The sequence below is a fragment of the Lithobates pipiens genome, unplaced genomic scaffold, assembly GCF_037356315.1.
Source record: "Lithobates pipiens isolate NorthernLeopardFrog02 unplaced genomic scaffold, aLitPip1_a1.2 Scaffold_18, whole genome shotgun sequence".
NCBI classification, from domain to species: Eukaryota; Metazoa; Chordata; class Amphibia; order Anura; family Ranidae; genus Lithobates; species Lithobates pipiens.
Window position 1 is genome coordinate 232,180,143 of NW_027507758.1, and position 25,697 is coordinate 232,205,839.

The 25,697-nt window shown below is 41.6% G+C and overlaps 1 protein-coding gene across 2 annotated transcripts in view; it reads left to right on the top strand.

Moving 5' to 3' along the window:
* Positions 1–25,697, top strand: part of AGPAT4 (1-acylglycerol-3-phosphate O-acyltransferase 4) — a 113,878-nt gene that overhangs the window by 35,898 nt on the left and 52,283 nt on the right. Inside the window, exons 3-4 of one of the 2 annotated variants that reach the window (XM_077486659.1) lie at positions 2,456–2,694; positions 20,750–20,919. In XM_077486659.1, the coding sequence (XP_077342785.1) occupies positions 2,517–2,694; positions 20,750–20,919 (348 nt within the window). In that variant the 5' untranslated portion in view covers positions 2,456–2,516. The remainder of the gene's footprint in view (positions 1–2,455; positions 2,695–20,749; positions 20,920–25,697) is intronic. The other variant, XM_077486660.1, reaches the window with a different exon arrangement.

The following is a 25,697-nucleotide window of genomic DNA, read 5'->3' on the forward strand; positions in this document are numbered from 1 at the left end:
ATAGTGATGAATACCAATAAATAGATTTTCTTACTCGGTGTAAATAGAAACACATAAAATCGCATAAATAGAAAAGAAATCGCATATACCCATAAAGTGATAAATGCAAATAAAGTATCACACAAAGTGTGTATAAAGCAAAATTAAATAGTGAAACATTCAGTGCAAACAAATATAGAAGTCTCTCAAACTGCAAACAAAAATAAAAAAGTGGCAAAAAAATCCGTAAAGTGCTTCTCGTAGTAGCAGGTGCAATACAACGTAAACTGTGCACACTCTGGTGTCTCTTCAGTGTCCCGCAGTTAACATATAGGGTGGCATATAGGGTGGCCCCTTACCTTACTGCTGTAAGGCAAACAGCATAAAGAGACCAAGGTCTCAGATGGTGACAGCGGTGTACCCTTAGTTCCAAGATAGGAGGACTTCTCCCCACATTAAGGCAGGATCTCACAGAGAAGGAAACAGGAGGGCTCCAAATGGTGAAGTATGTAAACACTTTTATTACAAAACTCAAACAAATGGAAAGGTACTCACAAACAAATCAGTTTAAAAACGCTAGATAGCAGTTTAAAATGTTCCTTTTCGTCTCTCAGACGTGGCTTCCTGTATCCACAAGCACTTCCTTCCCACGCGTATCGTCATGTGACTTCATCAGGGGTGCTTGTAACTGCCCCCACTGCTGCAGCGATCCTCCCTGATTGTTCCCTGTGTCCTGCCCATTCCTTCTCGTCCTGGATCTGTCAGGATAGGATATATGTCATTTACCAGCTCCTTCCTTTTCCGAATGCACAGAGTCTGTGATCCCTGACTCTGTCCATTCATAACTGAGCATCGTAAACTATGTTTCCTCTGCTTCTGTTTATATTCTGTAGCATCTGTCTCCTGTCCATTCATCTTCAGTGCAGCTGAGGCTGCTGCAAAAGGGACTGGGGAATCTGTGTCCTTGGCCCCGTTTCCTGACTCAGAGGAGAGGTCAGGAGTCTGTTTAAACCCCCTGATATCACACCAAAACCCCCCAAACAGTGTTGATAAAAAAAAGTGGAAAAATTGTAATAAATAATTAAAAGTAAAATTTTAAAAATAATAATAAAAAAAAAACACTGACACCATCCACTCCCCCCCCCCCCCCCAAAAAAAAAAGAAAGCATTGAAAAATAAAATAAAAAATGGTAAAGAATAAAAAAATTACAGTCTACGCCTAATCAGTACCAACTATCAGTGTTGCAAACTAGTGCCACTGTCACATGGCAGCCGATCTCTCTCTCTCTCTCTCTCTCTCTCTCTCTCTCTCTCTCTCTATCTCTATCTCAGGGTTATGATAAAATTCAGTTAGTATTTAAAAATCTATAAACACATCAGCAAAGATTAGACTGGCATTTACTTTACTTTGCAGAAATTAAATTACAGCTATCTATGTGAAAAAAACCCCCCAAAAACTTGCTTTTCTAAAAATGCTGCTCTAAAGTTTTAGCATCAGATATTAGAGGTCAAATGGCTCAATTTGTCTTTATATGTAAGCTACTTTCAAATACAGAATATATCAGAAACACAAGGACACAATGCTATTACAGATCAGGCTTGTTCAACCATAAATTCACATTATTTCAGGCTATGAAAATCTTGTGCAGTGAGGCTTGTTATAATTCCTTTGGACGAGACAATGGATCCATTTGTACTGTAGAGCTGAGCATTTTCATTTGGAAAAAGTACTAAAAGTGAACTTCATACTCCAGAACAAATGTTCTGCAAAGCTTTGGTCATGTAGCAAAAGTAGGTTTCTTCCTGGCCTCTAATTTACATGTAATAGAAGAAAAAGAAGTGGTAGCTTAGTGCTGCTGGGGTTAAGGAGAATGTCAACAGATGACGACCATGTTTCCCTGCTTGATTTTTCATATTTGTTTTACATTATGAAGAATTATTTTGGAACAGTACGATTCAGTGGTGGATAGAAGATCTGGTAGGCCTCGAAAGAGTATTCAAGAGAATCTAATCTTTACATTTTAAAGGGACATAGGAATCCGGTGCGCAATACAAAAAAAAAGCTGCATCCAAAATATCAGTTTCACATGGACTGATCAAACTACACATATGATTTTATGATTTAGACATAGTGGAAAATTGTATGTTGTGATTCTGGCTTGCCACAATCCATCATACAAATCTCCTTGCCATCTATATTTATCACTAGCAATTGCATTTTGCCACAACTTGTGATTGCTCACTAAAAAACAAGGACTATAATGGCAATTTTCCAGTTAATTGCAACTGGTAAGGGTGGCTATATAAGTTGATGTACAATTTATTGCACACTACTTCAGTCCAAATGCTTGGGTGAGTAAATCTCATCGCTGTAGTTTACCCTGAATGTTCACTGATGTTTAACTAATTCTATTTGTTACATTTTGACATCATATAAACTTTGTGGTCATTACATCTCTTTTTATATTTTCCATAGGTCTTTTGCTAACTGTATGAATGGTCTTGGTAAAATATTGGTCATCGGCTCCGGGTGAAAAATGAACATCGCTGGCTTTCTAAAATCTCAGTTCCTTTGTCATCTTTTCATCAGCTATGTGTTTATTGGAACTGGACTTATAATTAATTGCATTCAACTTTTTACTCTTCCTTTATGGCCTTTTAACAAACAACTGTACCGGAAAATTAACTGCAGATTGGCATATTGCATATCAAGCCGTAAGTTTCTTTTTTATTTGTAGTGATGATGAAATATATGTATTTCTATTTGAAAGGGTTACATTTCAGATGCCAAACATGGATGCATCCTGCCTAGGGGATGGGAGAGAGTAAGCAGACCATCTTCAAGTTTGTTCAAGTCCATTGGACCATTTGGCATGATTTTAAATGTGTGCAAAAAATGTCTGACAGCGAAAGAGTTACGGCCTTCGCTCCCTGGATGGTATGTAGTATGCCCAGAGAGCCAAAGTGGTTAATAGAAAACCACGGGCTCCTAATTTCAGCACATGTGACTTTTTCTTGCAGTTATCTGCAACAGCTAGGTTTTCTACACCAGCACCAAACACTGTTTGTAAAAATAAATTCTAGAGGTTACCTCTGACAATTAATTGCTTGACTTGCCCCTGATCTGGTATTCTCTAGAGCGCATTACAGGTAATTGAAAAATATAGAAGTTATTTCTGACTTAAGATGATACACATGCTGTAACTTTTAAATAGGAAATTCCAAGTACCGTATATACTCGAGTATAGGCCGACCCGAATATAAGCCGAGGCCCCCAATTTACCCCCAAAAAAACTGGCAAACTTATTGACTCGTGTATAAGCCGAGGGTGAGACATGCCTGTCCATCCCTGTGTGTGTGTCCGTCCATCCCTGTGTGTCCGTCCATCCCTGTGTGTCCGTCCATCCCTGTGTGTCCGTCCATCCATCCCTGTGTGTGTGTGTGTCCATCCATCCATCCATCCCTGTGTGTGTGTGTGTGTCCATCCATCCATCCATCCCTGTGTGTGTGTGTGTCCATCCATCCATCCATCCCTGTGTGTGTGTGTCTCCATCCATCCATCCATCCCTGTGTGTGTGTGTCTCCATCCATCCATCCCTGTGTGTGTGTGTCTCCATCCATCCATCCATCCCTGTGTGTGTGTGTATCCATCCATCCCTGTGTGTGTGTGTCTCCATCCATCCATCCCTGTGTGTGTGTGTCCATGTGTGTGTGTGTGTGTGTGTGTGTGTGTGTGTGTGTGTCCAGCCTACCTGTGTCCCGAGCCTGTGTCCCGAGCCTCCGTCCCGTGCCTTGCCTCCGTCCCGTGCCGTGCCTTGCCTCCTTGCCTCCGTCCCGTGCCGTGCCTTGCCTCCGTCCCGTGTCGTGCCTTGCCTCCGTCCCGTCCCGTGCCGTGCCTTGCCTTGCCTCCGTGCCTTGCCAGGATCGCCGCTCTTCGTCGGCGCCTCGGCGGCCATTCTAAAATTCAAAAGCCGCGCCTCCGCCTTCGCCTGTGATAGGCGGAACACTGAATTTCCCAGCAGCCTGTGTTCCGCCTATCACGGACATCGTCTCATCCTCGTCCGTAGTACGAGGATGAGACGATGTCCGTGATAGGCGGAACACAGGCTGCTGGGAAATTCAGTGTTCCGCCTATCACAGGCGAAGGCGGAGGCGCGGCGTTTGAAGGGTAGAATGTCCGCTGTCTGTCTGCTCGACACGCTGATCGAGCAGGCAGACAGCGATGACTCGAGTATAAGCCGAGGGGGGCACTTTCAGCCTCAAAAAAGAGGCTGAAAATCTCGGCTTATACTCGAGTATATACGGTATGTGCTTTTCATAACATTTTTGCTATTGATGCTGTAGTAAGATCTGATCTCTGCACATTTTATACTTCCTAAATGTAGCCCTCCACTTCTACAGTATATAAGGTTCAACTTCAGCCATGGACAAAGTTGTGCCATAAGCCCCATACACACGATCGGACTTTGTACAAACTTTCCTGTGGACTTTTGTACAAAGGGCGTTGGCCGTAAGTTTGTATTGCATACACACGATCAGACTTTTTAGGCAACAAACACGAACGTAGTGACGTTTCAGCGTACTGACGACACTTCAAAAGAAGACGTTCAATTACTCCAGCACCACCTTTGGTCAACTTCTGTATTGTTGTCTGATATTTTGCATTGGTTTTGAGCATGCGTGTGTACTTTGTACAAAAGTCTGATGGTTTTGGGTACACACGATCGGACTTTGCTCCATCAGACTTATGTTGTCAAAAAGTTTGCCCGTTCGCACAGCCAACAAAAGTTCGATGAAAACCAAAAAAGTTTGTTTGATGGAGCGTACACACGGTCGGATGTTGCCCCAAAACAGCTAATTTGCATGTTTGTTGGCAAAAGTCGGATCGTGTGTACGGGCCTTAACTTATGCTAAAAACAGATGTCAAACGAATGAACTATATACATAATTCAGGCAGGTACTGTATGTTTTTAACCATCATTATGAATTTTCAACTTTAAAAACTGGACTTTTATTACTAATATTGTTTCTCTTGATGCCTAAAAGGCTTTGGATTTAGTATGTGTGCTCTTCAAAGACATTCCGGTGAAGTACACCTACAGTATATATTAGGTATATACATTTAATACTTTTTCTTTTTACCCCGCTAGAAATAATGGATTTTTGGTCAAATAACTGTTTATTTAGGAAAAGAGATTCAGAATTGTACAATAAATCAAGTAACATTCCATATCATTGAATCCTGTAGAGCATTGCAATATCATCCAGCTAAATTCTAGGTAAAAAAAAAATACAGGTATGGAAAACAATGAAAAGCTCAAATATACCCACGGAGAAAGTACAGAAAACGCATACTCGTATCTGTAATAGTATAGCAACCACAATCCTTTAATAGGCGGCGCACAGCAGAAGCAGAGGAAAAAGAGAACTAAGCTAAAAATCACTAAAGAAAACAAAAAAAAGTTATGCAGCTGCTGTCAAAAACAGACAACCAACTGGCAAAATACGACCAGGTAGTAAGGAAAAAGGGGACTAGCCAGGGGAAAGAAACTGCCGTGAGAGTACCTGCATCTGGATCTGAGATAATGAATTTTTAATTGCATGCAGAAAAATAAAAACTTAGACCCCGTTCACACGGGTATTCTGCCTGTCCATTTATCATCCATCTGATGAACATCAGAGAGCATTTCTACCGGAAAACAGATCTGTGTCTGTTCAGGTCCATTTTTTCTCCATCTGTTTTTGCAGTGGTTGTCAGGAGTTTGCACCCGCCAGCTTACTAACAATCATGACTCATCCCTGTTGTCAACGGGGGATTCCTCACTGACAGACAATTGTAAACAGCTGACCTTTTTTAGGATTTGCAGGCCGCTCCCAGCTTAGAGCTGTAGTTGCATAGTAAGGTTGAATAAAGACACCGGTCCATCCAGTTCAACCTGAGTGAGTGTCTACAATTGTCCCCATTCCTGTACATCGCACACTCACATCGGTCCCTACCCTCAAGGAGCCCACAATCCAAGGTCCCCATGCATATACTAGGGCCAATTTTGGACAGAAGCCAATTAACCTACCTGCATGTCTTTGGAGTGTGGGAGGAAACCAGAGTACCTGGAGGAAACCCACACAGGCACAGGGAGAACATGCAAACTTCAGGCAGGTAGTGTCGTGGTTGGGATTCAAACCAGCAACCTTTTTTACTGCTAGGTGAGAGTGCTATCCACTACACCACTGTGCCGCCCAGGTGTTAATGTGAAATATCTCATGAGGGGACATATTAAATGGGCGCAAATTTGTTTTCCTAGACCCCCTTTTAGGTTATATGGATTGTACTTTGGGTTTTCTAACCACTGTTAACTGATTGTCACTATGATCTGCAACTGGATGCAGCCCTTTTGTGCCTGGCTTTCTTCTAAGGAATTGCCTCTTCTAGTTTTGCTGTGTTAGAAACCGCCTCACCATGATTCATAAACACTGCAAAGACCTTATGATTGGTTGTGTCACCTAATTTTCGTTCCAGAGTTCCACCCTGTTTGATTGCCCTGATCAACAGCGATCTTCAAATCCCTACCTTGCATTAAAAAAAAAAAAAATGTGCTGAGCTGTCAAAATATCAATTACTCGTCTGTCATGCTAACTCCCTTGCTTAAATATTTTTGAGTCACTGATCTGAAAGAGCTATGTGGATTAGGACATTATCTGTCTGTTTCACACTAGTTCTGGATCTGTAAACATTTTAAAGCCAGTAGTTGGTTTACCAGCCAATCTAGCATTTTCAGAAGGAAGCAAGCAGTGATTTTTATCTTTACCTGCCTATCCACACAGTGTGTATATTTAGATCAAGTGCAGGTGAATTGTTAACTCCTCATACTACTTGTGATTTTTTGTGAAAATTTCTTAATTTGTTATATTCACACTTGCTTTGCTATCTGCCACCTATATCTGCACAACCTGCCACACTCACATTTGCTGCAACATATAGCTTACATCAAACAGCCTTAAGCTGGGTACATACTGACAGTTTTTTTTCCCCTTTTTGTTTTTGTTCAACCAGCGAGTTGAATAGAAAAAAAAAAAACGTTTGCTGTACCAACACAAGCGTTGTTGGTGCTGCTATCTCCCCTGCTGCTCTTTTTGACAACAGCTAATGGCTGCAAGCACTGATTGAATGCTGTTTTTTTAGCATGTGGAACTTCTTTTTCTCCGTCGCCCCAGATCCAACCCCCCCCCCCCATGCCACATTTGGGGGAATGGGTATCTGTTTTTGACAGGTACCGTTCCCACCGCCGGGAGACGTGGCTACGATCCCTCCTTCCTCTCCCTCCTGATCAATTAGAAAGCGCAGGTTCTAACACACATACAAAAAAAAAATGTTCCCCCCCTTTTTTTTTTTTCTTCCTTTTTATTTGAAGTAAGATAAGGGTATGGGGCACCTTGGGATAAGTCATTGTTTATGACGTTTTTTTTTCTCCTTGCAAAAACTGTCATTCATAAGGAATATAATATATACATACATTGTTTATCAACCTAAGGAACAGCACCAAAACCTACTTACCATACTTTTGTCTTACTATGCACCCCACCTTAGGGTGGGGGCAAGTAGGGGCGGCAGTTTCTGGTTGATTTGGTTTACCAGTTCTCATATCGTAGCAGTTCCACTGCGCGGATCAACCCATAAGCTTTTAGGGAATCGGCTGTGAAGTCAAAAGGCCAAAAGGCTTGACTGCTGGTTCTCCTTCCAGGAATGGCAGCGGCTGCACCTGAAAGCCGATCCGAGGATCAGCTGGGGTGCCGACATCGCGGGCACCCTGGAATAGGTAATTATCCATATATTAAAAATCAGCAACTTCAGTATTTGTAGCTGCTGATTAAATTTTTCTTGGGGGGCTGGACCTCCTCTTTAACATACAGTATGCAGCAGTATTTCTAATGCTGCGTACACACGATTGGACTTTCCGGCAGAATAGGATATAGGAATAGGATAGTCCAATCGTGTGTGGGATAATCCGATCATTTTTCTTTTAAAAATTCCAACGGACCTAGAAATAGAACATGTTTCAAATCTGTCCAACGGACTCAATTCCTATCGGGAAAACCATTCGTCTGAATGCTGGTCCGATGGACCAAATACGACACAAGGGCAGCTGTTGGCTACTGAACTTCCTTTTCTAGTCCCGTCATACGTCATCACGTTCAAAACGAACAGACTTTCGAATGGACTTTAGTCCATTTGTGTGTGGGCAAGTCCATTAGTTTGGAAGTCCATCGAAAGTCAGTCTGGAAGTCCATCTGACCTTTCCTGCCGGAAAGTCCAGTCGTGTGTACGTGGCATTACTCTTGGATTCCTACTCAACATCTCTGACCTGCTTTTTGCAAAATCCAACTGTTGTTTTTTTTTCTTTTTGTTTTTTTAATCCTGCAATATTCAGTATATAAACTGCTAATTAGCTTACAGTGTTTAGCATATTAGTGTTACTTGAGCAGCATTTAAAGCATTATGCTTTTTAAAAGGCAACGGAATACTGCATTCACACCTTGTTTTATTTCAAGAGCATCCATGAACAATAAAAATACAAATTACTCTGTTGTGCAATGACTAGATCTTGCATGGCCTAGCTGCTGCTCGTAGAAATGCAGAGAGAAATATCGCTTTCCATACCGCACTGCAGCTCACCTGAGGGCTGCATTCAAATGTGAAGAGGGCACATAGAAAACAATTTGCTTTCTGTGTGCCCATGTGGAGATCCATGGTTTTCAAGTGCTGAAAACCTCAGATCTGCACTAAAGCCACTTTATTTAATTAGTCTTGTAAAGCTGACTATGGGTGGATTGAAATTCGGCCAGTTCAGTAGGGATCAGCTGAATTCGATCCATCTGGACAGAAGTTGATCTCTCAATGAACTTCTGTGCAACCAGCCTGTGTGGGTTTTTTTTTTTTTTTTTTGGCCAATCAGTACTATCTATAGCTAGCAACACTAATCATTGTATTCTTACAGAGGGGAATAGCTCCCCTCTGTTGGGGAAATATTGTTTCATTCAACTTGCTGGTTGAACTAAAACGCCTTTAGCCTGCCTAATAGCCCCGTAAAGAGAGTTTAAAGCCTTTACTGGTTTGCTTGTCTAAACGATTGAAAACTTCTTTGTAGCGATTACCTGCAGATGGTCGGCCCTAAACTCAAGACTGTCTGCATGAGCGATTACATGCATATTGACACGAATAGCTGCAGGACTGTTGGGCTCCCTTTTTTGCTTTCAGTGGGACTTCCTACCTGCAGCTAATCACAAGGGACCCTGCATAGTTTCCCTTGGATCATTGCAAGCGGCTCCCTTCACCTTACTTAGAACATCTTACTGCTAGGGGACTTGCCACCTAGAAAAAAAACGCATTAAACATATTTTGCAGCCTTGCTACTTTCTAATGGAAATAAATTTGAGAAAGAAAATGGTTATCAATTCAACCCTGTTAAGATATACTCCAGTTATATTTTCTAGTGTGTCTTGTGTGTTTTTTTGGGTAATTCAGAGAGCTGGCTGATGAGCTGCCCATGTGGGTGTGAGATTCATACTACTGCACTGCTTTGATTTTCTAGAGATCAGTCTTGTTGCTCTGCAGGAAGCTAAATATGACCTTCATAAGGGAGATGCATTTCTTTTCATTCACAACACCATGGTGGGCTTCAGGAAAATTATGGAACCCAAAGACATATAAATTCACTGTCCAGTTTTTAAGTACGAAATGTTTTAGTTGTACTACATACACAGGAATATCGTATGGTCAAATGAAGAATAGAAGTAAAAAAAAAAATGCTGCTCCTACATTAAATGATTAGGATCATTTTAACAATTAAAGCATTGGCACTTAGTACAAATGTCATTAGAAAGGTATTGCTGTTGCTGGCCTCTTTCTGAAAATTCTAGTTGTCTGGCTTTGTTGCCTTAACCACTTCCCGACTGCCGTACGCTGATATACATCTTAACTGATGGGGGGATATCTTCGTTATGGCAGCAGCTAGCTGCCATAATGCCGGTATCCTCGTGTTCGGCCGGTGGTCCGATTTCTGATAAGAGTGGTCTCTGAGGAGGTTTTACCACAAGATCATTTTTATGAGAGGGGCGCTCACTCCCGCCACACTCTGGTGCCCTCCACCGCTTGCCTTCACAGCTGCCAACAGATCTGGTAATCGGATCTTCACCCAGGCTGGGCTGGGCATGGAGATGATTGAGGGGAAGATGGCCCCCAGCCATCTACATAACAATGCAGGGTGGAAGCGATGTCAAAACATCACTTCCAAATGACGATTTTTTTTTTTTTTATGCAATTTAGTCTTTTTGACCCCAGAGCTCATATTTAAGAGGTTCTGTCATGCTTTTTTTTTCTATTACAAGGGATGTTTATATTCCCTGTAATAGGAATAAAAGTGACACAACTTTTTTTTTTTTTTAAAGTGTAAAAATAAAAGGTAAACTAAATAAGATGTTCAAAGAAAAACTGCGCTGGTGAATAATGAATGACAAAAAATATACCAAGCTGCAACTGAGTGAAATACACACCATACAGAAAAACAACACAAAAGAAGCTACGCTAACACTAATAAGTTAGTGAATGTGATCTATAGACAAGTGGCAAATGAATTAAACAAGCATAAAAATGGTCACCAAAAAATAAACCAAGAATGAAATCTAAGGAACAAAGTTGGATCCAATCTGATGGCGTGACCAGCTTAATTGAAAAATGAGAAACTACCAATGCAATGTGAATAACATGGTGCATTAAAATGGGAAGGAGAGACCATTCTCACACACAGCAGGCTTAGGAGGAGCTGTTTTGCATCCATTCACATCAGCCCTGCCTCATTCTCTTCTCCTTTCCTGCTGGAGAGAAGACAGAGCGAGTCAAGAGAGAGATCGGCGGGGACGGTGTGTCTTCCTCCTCCTAGATGACCTGCAGTCCGCCACTTCATTTGAAGGACAAAACAGTTGTGAAAACGTGACAGCAGTTGGTCTTGGAAGTCAACACTCAATTTTAATCAGACATGTTGATGGTCGTTCGTGGCGACTGCTGATATCAACTACAACTCGCTTGGCGCTTGGCCCGTCAGCCACTGGAGGTGTCTGGAGGTTTAAAGGCCCTGGCTGGGTATGAGCCACAAGCTTTGACAGCTTGTCCAGCTGGTAAGCCTTCAATTTATTTAGTGGTGGATTCACATCCCTTTTGATTATAGAAGACTGGGTGTCCTCAACATTCACTCCCCTTCAGGAAGCATCTTGGAAGAGACTGTCATTTACTTACCATCATTAGTTTAGCTCGTTGACTTTTTATTTTGGTCATTGCCACAGTCTTTTACTTTTGCTTTTAAATGCAATCCATTCATTTTTGGTCTCATATTTGTTCACTTATCATTTGTGATGCACTATCTATGTAAAAAAAAGACAGTCTCTTCCAAGATGCTTTGAGAGCGAGAGCAATAATTCTAGCCCTAGAACTCCTCTGTAACCTAAAACATGCAACCGGTAGAATTTCTTTAACCATCGCCTATGGAGAATTTTAAGGGTAAAAGTTTGTCGACATTCCACGAGTGGGCGCAATTTTGAAGCATGACATGTTGGGTATCAATTTACTCAGCGTAACATTATCTTTCACAATCTAAAAAAAATTGGGCTAACTTGTTGTTGTCTTATTTTTTTTAATTCAAAAAAGTGTATTTTTTCCAAAAAAAAGTGTGCTTGTAAGACCGTTGCGCAAATACGGTGTGACAGAAATTATTACAACGACCGCCATTTTATTCTCTAAGGTGTTAGAAAAAAAATGTATTAATGTTTTTAACTTGTAAATACATCTCAAAAAGAGGCTTGCACGCTGATGTACGTTGGCAGAATGGCATGGACAGGCAAATGGGCGTACAGGTACATCCCTTTAAATTTGCCGCCGTGCCATTGTGTGCATGGCGGCACACATCGTCTGGGACCTCCGTGAGTCGGGTCATGGGTCCCGCCGACTCGATCGATGCGGGGATACCCGTGATCGTCTTACGGGGAGGAAGAACGGGGAGATGCTAATGTAAACGAGCATCTCCCCGTTCTGCCTAGTGACATTGTCGCTGATCTCTGCTCCCTGTGATTGGGAGCAGAGACATGACATGTCACATGTAGCCACGCCCCCCCCACACAGTAAGAACCCTGCCCCAGGACACACTTAACCCTTACCCTGCCCCCTAGTGGTTAACCCCTTCCCTGGCAGTGTCATTTACACAGGAATCAGTGTATTTCTATAGCACCGATTGCTGTATAAATGATAATGGTCCCAAAAATGTGTCAAAAATGTCCAAAGTGTCCGCCATAATGTCGCAGTCAAAATAAAAATCGCAGAACGCCACCATTACTAATTTAAAAAAATATATTAATAAAAATGCCATAAAACTATCCCCTATTTTGTAAACGCTTTTTTTTTTGCGCAAACCAATCAATAAATGCTTATTGCGACTTTTTTTTTTTTTTTTACCAAAAATATGTATAAGAATACGTATTGGCCTAAACTGAGGACATAATTTTTTTTTATAGATTTTTGGGGGATATTTATTATAGCAAAATGTAAAAAATAATCTTTTTTTTTTTTTTTCAAAATTGTCGCTTTTTTTTGTTTATAGCGCAAAAAATTAAAAACGCAGGGTTGATCAAATACCACCAAAAGAAAACTCTATTTGTGGGAAAAAAAAGGACTTCAATTTTGTTTGGGAGCCACGTCGCACGACCACACAATTGTCCGTTAAAGCGACGCAGTGCCGAATTGCAAAAAGTGCTCTGGTCAGGAAGGAGGTGAAATCTTCCGGGGCTGAAGCGGTTAAGTGGTTAAACTCTGGTTTAAAAAAATAAATAAAAATTCTATTTAAGTATGTATTCTTAACCCAAAAAAGTACATTCTATTGCTCTCAGCTTTTTTCAAATCTTATTTGTTTTTTTGTAGCTGCTGTGATCCAACTTCTTGTTTGTAAGGTGGTTAGGTTTGTTCTCCATAGTCCCACTATTTGTAGGAATGTACCCACCCTCTTGTTCGCTGCCAAGATGGGAGTATGGGATTTGTAGTGCGCTTACAGCAGTGCACCTTACCGTAACTAACATGGACTTATCATTTTAAGCAAATGGAGGTGAGTGGTAAAAGGAGAGGTTGGGGAGATCAGGCAACATTACAAGGAGGTATAGAAACACAGGGAATGATTCTATGAAAAATAGATTACTTAATTGCCATGAAGTTGTGGAAGCAAGGGTCAGGGCGTGCTGTGTGTGTGTGTGTGTGTGTGTGTGTGTGTGTGTGTGTGTGTGTGTGTGTGTGTGTGTGTGTGTGTGTATATATATATATATATATATATATATATATATATATATATATATATATATATATAAATATACAGTGGGGAAATTCATTATGCGAGACCCTGCAGATTTTGTAAGCATGCCCACTTATAAAGAAATGGAGGGTCTATCATTTTTTTTTTTTTTTTTTTATCATAGTGTATTTTAAATTGTAGAGACAGAATGTCAACCAAAAATCTCGAAAGTACACAATACAAATGTCATAAATGTAATTACAGTTTATACATATACACTGTGTGTGTGTGTGTGCATGTGTGTGTGTATAATAGTGGATATAAAAAGTCTACACACCGCTGTGATGTACAAAAATGAGACAAAGCTAAATCATTTTAGAACTTTTGCCACCTTTAATGACCTATAAACTGTACAACTCCATTGAAAAACAAACAAATAAGTAGGTACACCCTCTTATAACGGTGGATGTAGCTGTGTTCAGAATTAAGCTATCACATTCAAACTCATGTTAAATAGGAGTCGGTACACACCTGACATAATTTAAAGTGCCTCTGATTAACCCCAAATGAAGTTCAGCTGTTCTAGTAGGTCTTTCCTGACATTTTCTTAGTTGCATCCTACAGCAAAAGTCATGGTCAGCAGAGAGCTTCCAGGGCATCAGAAGGATCGCATTGTTACAAGGTATCAGTCAGGGGAATGTTAAATTTTTTTTTTCCAAGGCATTATATATATCATGGAACACCCTGAAGACAGTCATCATTAAATGGAGAAAATATGGCACAACAGTGAACAAGAACTGGACAACCCTACAAATTGATAAAAAGGCGAGAAGAAAACTTGTGAGGGAGGCTGCCAAGAGGCCTACAGCAACATCAAACGAGCTGCATGAATATCTGGCAAGAACTGGCTGTGAGAACAATCTCCCATATTTTTCATTCGTCTGGGCTATGGGGTAGACTGGCGAGACGCCTTTTTTTATGAAGAAAAACACCCAAGCCTGGCTAAATTTTGCAAAAACGCATCTGAAGTCTCCTAAAAGCATGTGGAAAAATGTGTTATGGCTTCATGAAACCAAGGTGGAATTTCTTGCAAAAACACTGCACATCACCAAAAGTACACCATACCCACTGTGAAGCATGGTTATGGCAGAATTATGGTTTGAGGCTGTTTTTCTTCAGCTGGAAAAGGGGCCTTAGTCAAGGTAGATTTTATGAACAGTTCTGAATACCAGTCAATATTGGCACAAAACCTTTAGGCTTCTGCTAGAAAGCTGAACATGCACAGGAACTTCATCTTTCAGCATGACAATGACCCAAAGCATACATCCAAATCAGCAAAGGAATGGCTTCACCAGAAGGTGTGGGATGATTTGAAGAGGGCTGTGCACAGGAGATGCCCTCGCTATCTGTCAGAATTTGAGTGTTTTTGCGAAGAAGTGTGGGCAAATATGTGCCATTTTGATACTCATACCCAGAGTACTGTAATAAAATAAAAAGGTGCTTCAACAAAGTATTCGTTTAACCACTAGAGATCCGCGCTATGCTTTGCCGGGACGACGTCTGTTGACGTCGTCCCGTGCACGAGCGGCCTGCGGTCTATGAGACTCGCCTGATCACGGATCGGAGCAAGGGGTCGATCCCGACCCCTTACCACGTGATCCGCTGTCAGCTAATGACAGCTGATCATGTGACACAACAGATCCGGTAATCAGCTATTTTTCCTCCTCGCGCTGACAGCACGAGGAGAAAAAAAAAGCGGATCACCGGCGGCCGTGAGAGGGACTTCAGTCTCGATCACGGCCAGCTCATCAGTGCCCACCTGCCAGTGCCACCTAAGTATTAAAAAAGTGCCCCCCATCAGTGCCACCCATCAGTGCCCACAATCTGCCTCAACAGTGCTGCACCCCAGTGCCACATATCCGTGCCCAGCAGTGCCACCTATCAGTGACCATCAGTCCCATCTATCAGTGCCCCTTAGTGCCACCCATCAGTGCCGCCTTATCTATGCCCATCAGTACTGCCTTATCTGTGCCCATCAGTACTGCCTTATCTGTGCCTATCGGTGCCACCTTATCTGTGCCTATTAGTGCTGCCTTAACTGTGCCTATGAGTGCCGCCTCATCAGCGCATTTCAATGAAGAAGAAAAATGACCTGTTTGCAAAATTTTATAACAAACTATGAAACATGATTTTTTTATTTATTTTTTATTTTGCATCTTTTTTTGTTTGTTTAGCAAAAAATAAAACTCCCAGCTGTAATTAAATACCACCAAAAGAAAGCTCTATTTGTGGAAAAAAATGATAAAAATTTCATTGAAAATGATTAAAATTTCAATGGCCGCGCAATTGTCATTCAAAGTGCATCAGCGCTGAAAGCTGAAAATTGGTCTGGGCAGGATTGGGGGTTTAAGTGCCCAGTAAGCAAGTGGTTAAGGGTGTGCACACTTATGCAACCATATTTTTCATTTTTACTTCCCTCCACCTAAAATATTTCAGTTCAGTTCAGAGTTGTACAATTTTTGTAAAAAATGTTTTTAACAAATTGTACATCACAGAAACCTGACATTTTTGTGTAGACTTTTTATATCTACTTTATCTTGTATATCCAGAGTAGCTCAGAAGAGGGATAAATGCATCATGGTGCTCACTCTGAACTTACATAAACACTCTACAGACCTCTGAAAATCACTCAGGCTAGGTTCACGTCTGTGCGGTTGGTGCAGCTGCAACCACCCCCACATTAAAATGTGGGCTGGTGCCATTAATCCTAATGGCGCGCTGTCTGCACTGGAAATCGCACCTGCATTGAGAACCGCGCTATACTCGTGGTTCCCATGTGGGCTGCAATTTCCAAAGTAGTGCAGGGGTGACCTTCCTGCATTTTAGGGGGCATGTCATCCCATTCAAATGAATTGGCTGTTGTTCCAGTGCGAACTGCAGCCCGCATGGCCACATAGATGTAAACCTGATCCTTTAAATGCCAATCCTGTAACTGTGCAAACACGTACTCTTTACGATACTGAAAACTGTATAAAACCTTCACCACAAAGGGCATGCAATACTGCCAGGACCCCCTAAATACAGGCGGTCAAAGCTTAATAGTTAACAGTTTTCTCCACTGGGTCTGTGCTTCTACCATGATGGCATTGCAGGGGTTACATAAACGTCATCCTTATAGATAGCCAAAACTTAAAGAGAAAAGAGGGGAACACTCTGTGTTCTGTGTACTGTAATTTATTAAATATAAGCTCATACTCAGAAGAGATAGTATAGTATCACTGTGAAGCCCAATAATGAGAGAGGATCTCGCTCTACTCCAAAGAACAGTTGTCAGCCCATAAAGCAGGCATGATAATGTCTGAAATGGATACTGCCCTTACCTGTTACGTCCAGTCAGGGACTTCTTCAGTGTCTTACGCGATATCATTGTTTTCCCAATGTTTCCATTTTGTGAACAAATAAAAACTGAATCCAACATAATGGGCAATAATCATGTCGTGTCTGCCTAGGTCGTTTTAACCCCAAGATTGAGATGGACTAGCTAGCTCATAAGTTGCCACTACTTAATTTTAAGGCAGCTAGTGTGAGAATTTTGTATATTATATTAGTGCACCTTTTCTGTGCAGCATTTGTTCTTACTGACAGGAATATTGTCTGACCTTCCCTGTTGGCTGCTTAAGAACCAAAGGTTTATATGGCCCGTGGGGAAAATGAGCTGTTGTAACTAGTTGTCATCTCACTGGGGACATGTGGAGCATATAATTACATGTTCAAGTGTGCTAAGCATTTCATAGAAAATGCTCAGAAATCTCTTCTGTACCTTTTTGAATTGCTAGGGAAAAACTATTTTCCTGCTTGAATGTAGAGTGCAAAATTAACATTGAATTCACACTTTTGCGAGTCAAAAATTGCAGGTGTATCCCACACGTTAAAGAGGAAGTAAACCCTGATGAGTTTACTGCCTCTTTGATTCCCTGTAAAGGTAAAGCATAATGGACTACTATGCATTGCATAGTAGTCCATTATGTGTCACTTACCTGACACAGGAGCCAGCGAAGTCACCGCTGTCCCCTGTAGTCGGGAGCAGCCATCTTCTCGGTGGGTCTCGCTGCTCCGCCGCTGTCATTCGACGAAGCCACGATGACGCCACTCGCGGCATATCGCTGTTGACAGCGCCGCGCTCAGTGCGCCTGCACGCTGCTGTCTACGGCGCATGCGCCGTAGACAGCGGTGCCTGTGTTTTGGCAAATATCTCTTATATCTCGTAGGTTTAGGAGATATTTCTTGGACCTACAGGTAAGCCTTAATCTAGGCTTACCTGTAGGTCAAAGTGGTTTGTAAGGGTTTACAACCACTTTAAGGGTGGCCATTTACTTTTACACTCTTGTGACCCAGAATTAGCCAACTAGGGCTAAAGCCACTGCAGGCTGACATCACAGAGCCCATTCCAGGCTCTGGAAGGATCCCAACAATGTTGGGATTCACTCAGATTGCCTGACAACAGCTGGCACAGACTCTTATGCCCCGTACACATGGGCAGAAAGTCAGGAGACATTTGCCGGTACAAAAAATTTGTGCTGACATTCTGCTCATGTGTATGTCGATCTGTCCAGCAGAAGCTGGCTGCTTGGCTGAGCTGGACCTGGTATGAACTGGGGAGGGACCCCATTTAAAAAAATTCATTGCCGACATTCCTTCTTTTTTTTTTTTTTTTTTTACTACATTCAGCTGTCAGTGGGGAAACCCACTGACAGCCGATTCGTCGATGGTTGTTAAGGATGCGGTGGCTGGCTTCCTGGCCTGCTCCTTAAGAACTAGGTATTCTTTACACACAATCGATACATTTTCAACCAATTCGAAAATGAAAATTAGGAATTCATTAGGAAAAAATATTTTTTTTTCCATTCTGCACATGTCTAGCGACTTTGTGGTGCACAAACAAATTTATTACATAATTACACAATTACATTAGTCAAAGCCAAAGTCTCATCAAGTTGCACAGTAGAGTCGCAATGGACGATTTGTAAGTCCCACAAGTGTGACTGGACTCTAAATGTAATATATGCATTTTTCCTCCACTCCCCAGCTTTATTCATGTAATATCTACATGTTCCCTGGCCAATTATTTAAATGTAATACTGGGGATCAAATGAGGGAGACTAGAGTAATTGCAAGCTTACAGAAGGCTCCCAGGAAAGAAGTGCATGTGTTCCTGAGGAATCATTAAAGTATGCCTGTTCTGGGCTGCATTACGGTTTTGGCATAACCCTTTTGATTCATATATGTAGGAGGGATTTCATACTTTGATAACAATACTGGCACATAATGTTTGAAAATCCTTTTTAAGGTTCTTGCATATGTCCTGCGAGTAGTTCATATAAACACATTATCATTTTTCTGTCTACTGTAGCAAAGTGTCGTTGCCACCAGATCCTGGGTCATTTTGACAGGCAAAGCGCTAACACTTTGGTTAATCTTGGAACTTGTCGCTACTTCTGGTCTCCACACATTTCTTAGTGATGAGCTTTCTCACACACTAGCAATATGAATGTGCAAAGGTAAGAATGGGCTGGCAAGCTTCAGCACTTTGGAGTGCTGGAGCATTGCCAAGCAAGATTGGTTGGGTATTGAACCCATAACACATGGTTTTCCAATCTTTGTCAAAAACGTTTACACTTCACCTACATAACATCTCTAAAATTTGCCACTTTTTAACTAATAAAACCACCAAGCTCCTCATTCACTCCCTTGATATCTCTCGCCTTGACTATTGCAACTCCCTTCTCATTGGCCTACCTCTCCACAGGCTATCCCCTCCTCAGTCTATCATGAATTTTTCTGCCAGACTCGTCTACCTTACTAACCACTCAGTGTCTGCCACCCCCCTCCACCAATCCCTACACTGGCTTCTGATCGCCCAGCAAATTAAATTCAAAATACTAACAACATCATACAAAGCCATTCAGAACTCTGCCCCCGGCTGAAAACTCATCTCTTCAGGGAAGCCTATCACGCCTCCAACTAATTGTTTTTTGTACTGACAGTCTCATGTACCATATTTATCGGCGTATAACACACACCCCAAGTTTAGGAGGGAATATTAAGGAAAAAAACTTTTAGGAGGGAAGTTTAAGGAAAAAAAAATTTACATTTAAATGCCCATCAATGCAGCCTTATCAGTGTCCATCTGCAGCCTTGTCCATCATTGCAGCCTTGTCCAGTGTCCATCTGCAGCCTTGCCCAGTGCCTTTGCAAAATTGCTAGTCTAGTTGCAGCATTGCCCTGATTTAAAATTGGCGCCTACTGAGCGGAGAGGAGCAAGCAGAGCCGAGATACAGAAAGCTGAGTGTACTTCAGCTAGACTCGGCTCCTCTCGCAGTCCCGCCCACCTCCACTGATTGTGAGAGGAGCGAGCTCCAACAACATACAGAAAGCCGAGTGTACTTCAGCTAGACTCAGCTCTGCTCACAGTCAGGGGCAGGACTGTGAGAGGAGCAGAGTCTAGCCAAAGTTCACTCGACTTTCTGTATCTTGGCTCCGCTCGCTCCTTTCTTCACAATCAGCGGGCATCGGCGTATAACATGCACACACGATTTTCCCCTGATTTTAAGGGGAAAAAAGTAAATGCTGTAATTTACGAATCTAAATGTTCAAGAAAGTTAAATATTTTGCCTCCTTGTCTTGCATCCAGTTTCACATACAGTATGTGTAAAATTCTGAAACTAAAACTATGAGAAGCATACTGTTTAGAGGGTAACCTTTCACAATTGCAACATTTAATGACACATAAGTGGTAGAAGCTGAATAGATCTGCAGTCTGAATGGATATCACATTCTATTGCCCAGGCCATTTATACTGGGATTAGGCTCAATTAAACCCCAAAGGAAACTTTATTATATTGCAGCTTACCAATTCTTCGATGTAGTGGCTGTGTTAGTTTTCCTTTTTAGACTTCACATCATCTGGGGATCTAGCTAGTATGTCTGTTGTATTGCAAAATTCAAAAGAACAAGCTATGTAGCAGTTAGCGGGTTTGAGACAAACCATTTGCCAATTGTTGGCTTTTATGTAAAATCTTTATCCCAAAAGGAAAAATTGTTGCTGTAACTGCAGTGTGAGCTGCATTGCTGCACCCCCCCCCCCCCCCCCCCCCAGTCTGAGCTCTTCTGAACAGGGACTGTAAACTCAGGGACATCACTGTTTACATTTAAAAAATGTTCATAAATGTAGATCTGTATTTATTTGTGTCTTATCTGCCGTGAGTTCAGCTTTAACTGTTTTATAGATATGTCATTTGGACATGCACAATATGTGCAAATGTGTAGATGTGTTATGCACAGTTGGCAAAAAGGGCAATAAACGTGTATATTTGCTGTTTTAAATATATATTCTAGCAAAAAGCTATACAATGGCAGATTATTTTCAATATGTTCTGCTTTTTTGTTTTTAGAATTAGTGATGTTATTGGAGTGGTGGTCAGCCACTGATTGCACTCTGTATACCGACATGGAAAACTACCCCAAATATGGCAAAGAAAATGCAATAGTAGTTCTTAATCACAACTTTGAAATTGACTTTTTATGTGGCTGGAATTTTTGTGAAAGATTCGGTGTTCTAGGGGTGAGTATCTACTAACGAATGAAGTCTTTTTTTTTTATTTAAATGTACCTGCACAGTGTGAACGTCAACATCACAGTGTATATATTTTCAGTTTCCATCCAAACTTATATTCCCTTAAATATACAACCCATATTCTTTCTTCTTTCAAAGAAAACGTCAGAAGACAAAAAAATCTACTAGTAAGGGCTCATTTACACTTGCTTCGGCTTCAACAAGACTCCGGACAGGCTCTCTGAGTGCTAGTCAAAACTCCTGTCACTAAATAAAATGGTTAGCTTATAGTACTGCTTTTGCTTTGCTTCAAAAACTATACATCATGTGGCTTCAGTGGTGCTTCAAAGCCTCCCTAGAAGTCTATGGCAAAGCTTGTTTGAAGCCCCACAAAGCCTCTCCGAAGCCTCATTGAAGTTCCACCGAAGCCTCATTGAAGCACCAAGCAAAAGCAGGTGTAAACATGACTGTAAGTTAACTTTAGTGGCAGGAGCTTTGACTAGTTTTCAGAGGACTTTATTCAAGTAAGTGTAAACTAGCCATAAAACCTAAAATTATGATTAAAAGGCTCGACTTTAAAATTGTCAATCTCCCACAGCATGCCAATTCTGTCATCAAATCTGTCCTGATGGCTTTAATATTTTTTTGTGGTTCTGTGTGGATTTAAAAGGCTCATGAAATGCTTTTAGACTGTTTCCACATTTATCATTTCCACACATAACATTTTAATATCTGAAATGCTACCCAAGATTGAAATGGAGTGGTGTGGGACAGAGTATATTGTGTGTACATTTATTTTATCAAGTTTCAAGTTGTGCTGTTCTTTGTATCTCCTTCTGCTAAGTGGATGCTTAGTTGCATTATCATTTGAGCCTCTGATGTTCAAGTCCTTGGTGAGTGTAAATATTTTAGGCACACTGCGATGCATGCAGCAAGTGCTTGGTTTGCCATTGTGCATGAACCTTCACCTCTAACATTCACACTTTGCATATGAGAATTAAACTCAAAATAATCAGCTTTGTAATCTAAATGATTGCATGTGTTCATGCAGAAACATGTCAGAGGGGTATCTAATATAGGTGCAAAAAAACAATACAGGGTGGCCATTTTGAATGTTGCTTGATACAAATGTATGAACCTATGTACATGGGATTATTACAGTCTTGTTAAATACTGGTAAGTTGTATATTTTACTTGAGAATGGGGTTCTTGGAGTCGAAATGTAATTTACATACTACTTGTCTTGGGAGGTAAATTTTTTCGCTGCCATTGTCTTTGAAGTGCTTTTACTGGACAGTCTTTACAAAAAGGTAGGTGATACTACAGGGCTGTACATGACATGAACACATATTTATCAAACATTTGAGTCTTGTGGAGCCATTTGGCTATTTTTCAAAAATAAGAAAATACATTTTTAACATTATGTTTTCGCCTACATCTGCCAGCACTTCCGTGTATGTGGGGGAAATATGGCATTTTCTTGTACCTCTCAAAACATATTGTTCGGTACTTGAGCAGGCTGTAGCCAGACCCATGTGTTGTAATACAAGGGGGAAGAGGAGTGTGCATAGCCTGTGTTATTTGAGGAGTTTCTGAAGCCTCTGGCACCTAAAAGGGGTAGTAGGGAAATAATTGTTTAGTAAGTAAGCTACTTTAAGTATCCAGTCAACCTCTGACTTTGACTAATTAAAGAGGTTAATGCCCCCCCCCCCCAAAAAAGGGGATTTTATTGGGTTAAAATAGGCACTCAATTGTGCCAGGAACAATTACAAATAAAATCCGTAGGTCTGGGACAGCGTGCGTTCCACAGATCGAGTTATAGAAACTGTAAGTAACATGTTTCGTCTTCAGACGTCGTTAGAAGCTGTGCCATCTTGGTACACCTCATGTCTTAAATAGTATGCGGGATTGCCGAGCCAGCCCCCCTCTGATTAAAATTATGATCAAGGATAACCCGGATTGGGTAAAAAAAAATTGTTGTAGGTGCAACTTGAATTCTTACATGAAAGGGCATCACTATTTCTCAGCCAATTATTCAGCTCAGATCATATAATCCACAGAGAAATAAAGGGATTTATGAGCGTCTGCGCCCCTGGTGGTCAAATTGGAGAATTTGCAGGAGCATTTGCCTACTATATCTCAATTCAGATATCTTGCAAAACTTAAACACACATTAAATTTGTAGATACAAGGGAATTGATTACATATTATGAATGGCCGTTCCATGTAGATAACAACAATAAGAATGACTAAAAAGAAAAACAATGTAAGTAATCATAAACTGTAAAAAAAAGTATTTAATATACCATGACATATTTATGATTTTATATATTTTTATATATATATAATATTCTTGTATGGTGGTGAGGACCTAATCATAAATATTTGATGGTATAGACTTAACAAGTAGATCCTATAAAGGGTGTAAGATAACAAAAAGTGACAGAAACTTCATAAACAAAAGAGAACAAAAGATCAAGGCCCCTAAACATGATCACAATTAAAAATTTATGTGAAACGGTTGAGGTCAAGATCAAGGCCTCCAGGATATAAGGACGCCAGCCTATAAATCCATTGTGTCTTATTTTGTGACACCTTTTTATTGTCACCTCTCCAATGATGTTTGATCTGATCTATCCAATAAAATAAAAGTCCTATGGGGTCTTTCTGGTGTACCTCTGTAACCACTTGCTTACTGGGCACTTAAACCCACCTCGTGCCCAGACCAATTTTCAGCTTTCAGCGCTGATGCACTTTGAATGACAATTGCGCGGGCATACAACACTGTACCCAAATGAAATTTTTATAATTTTTTTCCGACAAATAGAGCTTTCTTTTGGTGGTATTTAATTACAGCTTGGAGTTTTATTTTTTGCTAAACAAACAAAAAAAGATGCAAAATAAAAATAAAATAAAAAATCATGTTTAATAGTTTGTTATAAAATTTTGCAAACAGGTCATTTTTCTCCTTCATTGAAGTTCGCTGATGAGGCGGCACTGATAGGCTGCACTGGTGGGCACTGATAGGCTGCATTGGTGGGCACTGATAGGCTGCACTGGTGGGCACTGATAGGTATAATTAAGGCGGCACTAATAGGCACAGATAAGGTGGCACCGATAGGCACAGATAAGGCGGTACTGATGTGCACAGATAAGGCGGCACTGATGGGCAAAGATGGGCACAGATAAGATGGCACGGATGGGTGGCACTAAGGGGCACTGATGGGTACCACTGATAGATGGGACTGATGGGCACTGATAGGTGGCACTGCTGGGCACTGATGGGCACTGGTAGATGACACTGATGGGCACGGATATGTGGCACTGGGGTGCAGCACCGTTGAGGCAGATTGTGGGCACTGATGGGTGGCACTGTGGGCACTGATGGGTGGCACTGTGGGCACTGCTGGGTGGCACTATGGGCACTGGTGGGTGGCACTGACGGGGGCACTTATTTATTAATGAGGTGGCACTGGCAGGGGGCAGGTGGGCACTGGCAGGGCTGGCCGTGATCGGGACTGATGTCCCGATCATGGCCGCCGGTGATCGGCTCTTTTTTATCTCCTCGCGCTGTCAGCGCGAGGAGGAATAATAGCCGATTACCGGCTCCGTTGTATCACATGATCAGCTGTCATTGGCTGACAGCTGATCACATGGTAAGGGGTCGGGATCGACCCCTTGCTCGGATCCGTGATCAGGCGAGTCTCATAGACTCGCCGAACACAGAGCGCGCCGCGCGCACCCCTCAGGGGGCGCGCAGGCCGCTCGTGCACGGGACGACGTCAATAGACGTAGTCACGGCAAAGGACGACCAAATGATGGCTACAGCGCGGATCTCTACTGGTTAAAATGTCTAGAGAGGTTGTGTTTAGGGAAGCCTTTCCTTATATTATTTATATGTTCCCCGATCCTCACACGGAAAGGCCTGGAGGTTCTGCCTACAATACTGTAAATGGCACGGGCATTTATTGATATATGTGACGTGCGTGCTGTTACACGTAATGCCCCCGCACAAAGCAGCTTGCTATGGGGGCACCGGAACCAAGTCGCAGCTGTGTGTGTGCATTCAGACAGGGGCTGCTGCACACTGAAGGTTTTTTTTATCTTAATGCATAGAATGTGTTAAAGAGAATGTAAACCCACTCTCATCCTTTCCAAACTACTGCCATAGGGGTTATCTATAAGGCTATACATGCCTCCTGCATGTATTCTTACCTGTAAAATGCTTTGTGGGTGGAGTTGTTATGTCAGACTCCCCGCTCCCCTCTCCCCTTGTCAAGATGCATTTTCTCCAGTGTATTTCTTACACTGAACTTCTGCTATGATCACCAACATCCAGGCAAAACCCAGAAAGGTCAACACATGACTTCAGCATGCCCAATCATGCTGAGGTGTGGAGCAGCCAATCCTGGGAGAGCTGGAGAGGAAATAAGAAGGGGATCTGAAGTACGCAGCATGCCTCTCTCAGGCTCATGCATAAGATATGTAAATCACCTGTCACAGCAAGGGGGAAGAACTGACTTCTATTTCTCTGTGTATCAATTTTTATCTCACTGAAAAAAGATGAGAGGACTGCTCAGAGCTGGATTAACTCTTGTTGGCAAGACTGAACACAGATGACATGAAATCCTATACTCTACAAGGTGCAAGCTTTAATTAGGAAAAAAACTCCTGACTTTACAACCACTTTGAATGTGTTCAGTACTGTTGTTTTTATTGTGACATTTTCTCAAAAAAAATTAGATATGTATTTGGAAATTGGTGCATTAATGTTTTGGAAAGTAATT